This window comes from Capsicum annuum, chromosome 2, assembly GCF_002878395.1.
Source record: "Capsicum annuum cultivar UCD-10X-F1 chromosome 2, UCD10Xv1.1, whole genome shotgun sequence".
In the NCBI taxonomy this organism is placed as follows: domain Eukaryota; kingdom Viridiplantae; phylum Streptophyta; class Magnoliopsida; order Solanales; family Solanaceae; genus Capsicum; species Capsicum annuum.
In genome coordinates this window covers 123,050,841-123,056,840 of record NC_061112.1, presented here as the reverse complement: position 1 = coordinate 123,056,840, position 6,000 = coordinate 123,050,841, and the positions used below count along the sequence as shown (strand labels likewise).

Genomic DNA, 6,000 nt, shown 5'->3' with positions numbered 1-6,000 from the left:
TACATTGTGGATGTTATTGTGTTATGGTATGAGAAGGGGGTCTTCTATTTATAGATGTCCAAAACCTTTCCTCCAAGAAAGAGGTTAACCAAATATGAAAAAAAAATTATATTTTTTCTTTCAGGAAAAGTAAAAGTAATTATGGTAACTTTAATTTTCCTTCTAAGAAAAAATAAAACTTAAATATAGTAAGAAAATCAGGGCAAAAACCCTAACACGTCATACCTAGACTTACAAGCCATATTATATCTTGTCCAAAGCCCTTCTTATTCAGAAACATGTAAATGCCCACTAGAAGAATTTTAACATCACATGTGAGTACTTATTTCAAAAAGCATATGAAACTTATGTAAAACATCCTCTTTTCAAGAGTCTAACACATGGTGGCCAATTCTTTCATTTATCACATGCAATTCTTTCATTTAACACAAAATGAGCATTTATAACCAAGAAATACGCTCTCATTGGATCATAAAGCAATGTAAATTCATAAATAATAGTAAAACATTTAACTCAACTTTTAGTCACACATTTGAACAACCCATATTAGTTAAGACCATAAATTCTATCATGGAAAAGGGAATTTTATAAATCATGCTCATAATTTACTTTTCTAAACTCATATCATATATGCACATGATTATAACTCAAGTTTATGAAAAAACCTCATAATAAATACATACTTTCATCAAAACGAGCACATAATGCATGCTCTTCAGAAGATTTCCAAAAACCATCACATATACATAATTTCATATCTTTATAGCTTGTTAAAACAATAAATTTATGCGCATGAAAATTTAGGATAGTCCCACATACCTTGAAATCGAAGAAAACATTGATAAAATTGACCCTTGAAGCTTAAAATTCTCAAATCCTAGGTAGTTTCTCCCTTACTATAAAAATGATTATAACTTGGTCTTATTAAACTTTCTAAATGATTATAATTTTTTTTTTATTTCTCACCTAGTGTCTGGGTCCAACAGAATTTTCTCCATATCCAGGCTTGAACTCGAAATCTCTAATTAAGGATGAAGTAATCCCGTCACTACCGCACAACCATGTTGGTAAATGATTATATTATTGGTTGATGTAATTAAAGAAAGACATCTAGTTTAATAGATTTTATATTGTGCGTAGAATCACTTCAATGTAGTATTATTGTGAACTTGATTTTGGCATAGGCTTTATAGTGAATGTGAAACCCATGCCATAATTAGGTCATAATTTTCAAGAATTTTTTATAGGGTTTAGAATCCAACCCTCAATCTTAAATAGTTTTAATATAGATTCTCCCTTTCATGTTACTATGCTCCTATACTAAAATTAAAATAAAATTTTCTTTTTCACTTGACTACTTTAGAAAATCAATTGGGTTATTACCTTTTTTTTTTTTTCATGCTACACACTTAGTATTAAATACTCCCTACATAGAGTAGTAACAGAGAAATTTGGATTTTCAAAAGTTAAAACAAATTATTAGTTTAGTAAAATATATCTTTATTTTTTATTAATGGTTACATCAAATCAATATGATCAAATAATATAAAATAAAGGGAGTGTATATCTTTCCGTCAATTTTTGTCGATTAAAATGCTTAAAAATGAAAGCCAAAACTGACGGATTGTATCGTTTTTTTTGTAAAAAACGATGAAAAACCAATGGCGTTCACATTCACCAAATTTGGTTTCGTCGCTTTTAGCAATCTGACGGACAACGTCAGTTAAAATCGACAGACCACCGACCCTATCCGGCAGTTTTTTTTTTTTTTTTTTTTTTAAATCAACAAAAACTAACAAACATGATCGATTTTTCAAACATATAGACACTTGGAATTGAACCCAAGTATTTTCTATTACTTTAGACAATTATACCTCTCAATAACACACTCTTTGATAAAATATTCCTATAATTTTTATTTAGTCATAATACATAAATATGACACCAAATTATAACTTTAACCTTAAACTTTGATAGTGCACAAATAGGACCTTTAACTATTCAAAACCTGAACAAATATGACCTCTGATTTTGCAACCCCCAGTTCATCCAATCACACGGTGCCACGTCGGTAAAAGGGCTGACTTGGAGGGAAGTCATATTTGTGCAGTTTTGAATAGTTAAAAGTCATATTTGTGCACTGTCAAAGTTTTGCTTTTTGTCTTAAAACGGCTTCGTTTTTATTATTATTATTATTATTATTTATTTCTAGAGCAAATAACACCACTAGGCTATTTAAGTGCCTTGTTTCATATGGTTCAACATTAATATACGTACATAAATATAGATTTGCTACCTTATATATACAACGTAATTTTTTTACCGAGGGGGTTCGGGTGAACCCCATGGCAACCACGTAGGTCCGTCCCTGGGTTAATTTAATAACATTTTGATAACGTTAATTTAATAACATTAATTTAATATACTACTATTACTATCCTTAATAACGTTTTATTAAAACTATAATTTTTTTATTATTAGTATAGTTTTATCGTTAATTTAATATTTAAATAAACTATATTTAGATATATTATATAACATAAATTTGCGCTCTGCTTTATAATATATATACATATCCATGCGATTTTTTCGTATGAGGCTGACCCACCTAATTAATAAATCTTTAATATTGCTCTTTTTCCGCAATGACAAAAGAAATTAGATGTCATTTTCATCTTTGAGACGAAAATAATGAAAAAATAATAGTGAAAAGTCATTTAAAGGTCATATTTGTACAGTTTTGAATAGTTAAAAGTTGTATTTGTGCACTGTCAAAGTTAAAGGTCAAAGTTATAATTTGGTGTCAAGTTTAGGGTCATATTTATGTATTATGTCCTTAGATTTTAAGCTGGGCGCACCCAGTTTTGCGTGTTGAACACGCGTTTTGCCACGTAGGATTGGAGGTCATATTTGTGCAGTTTTGAATAGTTAAAGGTCTTATTTGTGCACTGCCAAAGTTTAAGGTCAAAATTATAATTTAGTGTAAAATTTAGGGTCATATTTATGTATTATGTCTTATATTTATACTATTCAATTGCAATTTTGCACTTTAAAACCCGATTCCGTGGATTTTTGTAAAACAAGTAGCAGGATTAGGGTCGCCAAGCATAGGCGGCAAGCATGAAATATATATACATCCTCAAACAAAATCATATATGTTTTAGAAGATAAAAGATGATGACGAAAGTAAGATTGAGATGACTCGGAATGTGAAAGGAGGTTCAGTAAAGAGGCGTGAGAGGTTGGTTGTAACACGAATTAAGAGCAGAGATGGAGGTAGGCCGAAGAAAAACAAGTTGAGGTGATTAGGCAGAACATTACATATACAACTTCAACTGTCTGAGGATGACCTTAGATGCAACAAGTTATATTCATCCTTGCATACAACAATAGAAGTGGAAATAAAACTCAAAACGAACCTTCGTTGCATTTTGTATTTCAAAAATGGCGAAGGTTATAAATTGGACAGATGCAACAAGTTATATTCATCTTTGCATACAAGAGCAGAAGTGTATATAAAATTCACAACGAAACTTCAAGGTTGCATTTTTTGGCTATCAGTATTCTTTTCCCTTGAAAATTATCCAAAATGTTGTGGAAGATGTAAAGAACTTTATTCATAAAATTTATGAAGGATTAAGAGTGAAAATTAAGAAGAACCCAAGGAAGATAACAAACTATATACAGCTCCTTTCAATAATAAGAAGTTTTTTGCATAACCAATACAAGGGTTGAGGCGGAGTTGTAAGTATTCTTCATCCTTATACGGAGGTCTTGGGTACAAGTCTTCTTTATTATTACCCGCAATATGGAACTTCCTGACGTGAATCCAGAGTTAATGGAGCTCAAATGCGGATATCGAACACTGGGTGAAAAACAAAAAAAATTAAGTTTTTGCACGAGTTGCCCTATTCTGGAGTGATTTTTAATTTTTGCCCACAAAAATATGATGGTCTTTAATAGAAGTCCCATCAGGGAGCAGGCCCTGTATTGATGAGAGAGACCCCCTCATAAGTGGGATATGTTGGATTCAAGTTTCATTGGTAATATTATTATTGCTGTTAGAGCAGGAGGGAGTAACTTCTGATGGCCCTGGTGTAGAATAGCTTTCAGATTGAGAAGACTCAGAGAGTGCAGCCATGGCCTTGGTCAAGGCAATCTCGTCTGTCGAACGACGGACTATTGAAGATGTGGTCTTGATTTTAGTTTTTCCTTCAATAACGCTCACTACCTCAGATATGGTTGGCCTGAGAGTTGGTGATGGATTAGTGCACATCATTGCTAATTCCAGAATGGCAGATGCTTCTGTCCAAGAATAATCTGTTCCAAGTTTTGGATCAACTAGATCCATCAAATTACCCTGCTCATGCAACACGTAAGCCTGCAACCAAGCCAGTAGATGTCGATCAAATTAGCAAAGTCATTCAAGTAAAAGTACGATGACAACTGTTTATTGGGCCTGTGCATCAATGAATCATATTGAGAACTTCTGATTTGAGGCTTTACCAAATCAAGAAGGTAAACTGTCTGATCACTTGGCCTGTAACTAGCACTGTTTCTCCCACTCACAATTTCAAGTGTAACAACCCCAAAGCTGTAAACATCTGCTTTCGGTGTTAAGTGGCCTCGCATTGCATATTCTGGTGCCATATATCCCCTATAAAAGAACTTTCATATGAGAGTACAAATACACTCATCTGAAAGAAAATATATATGTGTAGCAAAAGCTTCAAAGTAACAAGATGGAAGGATTATCAAATTACGTTGTTCCAGCAATTCGCGTGATGACATGAGTATGTTCCCCTTCATTAAGCTTTGCGTATCCAAAATCAGCTATTTTTGCATTCAGCTCCTTATCCAGGAGTATGTTTTTGGGCTTAATGTCCCTGTGGATAATCTTCAATTTGGACTCTTCGTGCAAATAAGTTAAACCTTTGGCTATCCCAAGGATAATTTTCACCCTCGTCGACCAGTTTAGTCTCGATTTAAGTTCCTCCGAATCTGCAAATGAAATGTCATTATTTTATTAAGTACCTCAGAATTTTTTGTCAAAACATATGAGTCTTGCTGTCTTTACCAAAAAGTGCATGGCCAAGATTATTATTTTCCATGTATTCGTAAATGAGTAGGAGCTCGTTGTCTTCTGCACAGCATCCCATTAACTTCACAAGATTTGGATGTTGCAGAGCTGAAATCATGCCAATTTCATTTACAAACTCATGTATTCCTTGCTTTGATTTTGCTGATAGTTTTTTGACTGCAATTGTAGTCCCATCAGGGAGCAGGCCCTGTATTGATGAGAGAAATCCTCATTTTTTAATGGGAACTAGAATGTGAACATGATAACGGGTTCTTTTGTATGTTATATGTGCAGTGGTGACAGGTTCCGATGAATTATCATTGTTATATTCTCCACAGCGCAACAACTTTTTTTGATAAACCTAATAGTTAAAAGTATATGTAATCCCTTGGGGGAAAAAAGCACCAACCTCATAACTATATGTTAACATAAGCAGCAGCTCAATCCAGGGACAAGGGAATGACAATGAATAAACAAAATGCTAAAATCCAACAGAAACTAACCTTATAAACAAGTCCAAAACCTCCTTCACCCAATTTGTTCACAGCATTGAAGTTTTCAGTGGCAGCTTTTATTTGATGAAAGGTGTAAACTCCTCCGGGGAACAATTCAGTTGCTTTTAGTTCTTTTGATATGTGTTAGCATTTCACAAAAGAAACAAACAGACCAAATTTTTTTAGTCAGTCGTGCAAATAGATGTTGAAATAATAACCAAACCAAACGCCATATATAATGTTGTCTAACCTTCCTTTGATGATCTTTTGCCACCAAGACAACCCAATTTCCAGAGTACAAGCAAAAGTAGAGCAAGAAAACCCAGTGATGATCCTGCTATCCCAGCCTTAAGAGCAGTAGACAGTTTCTGAGGGTGTTTTGCCTGATTAGGAACTACCATAAAAGTAGTGTTGGTTTAGGAAGGA

At 33.3% G+C, this 6,000-nt stretch overlaps 1 protein-coding gene across 1 annotated transcript in view; it reads right to left on the bottom strand.

Moving 5' to 3' along the window:
• The window catches only part of LOC107859221 (probable LRR receptor-like serine/threonine-protein kinase At1g53430), a 107,317-nt gene that overhangs the window by 79,199 nt on the left and 22,118 nt on the right, over positions 1-6,000 (bottom strand). Inside the window, 3 exon segments of the mRNA XM_047406802.1 lie at positions 5,078-5,288; positions 5,584-5,705; positions 5,825-5,968. Coding sequence (XP_047262758.1) covers positions 5,078-5,288; positions 5,584-5,705; positions 5,825-5,968 — 477 coding nt within the window.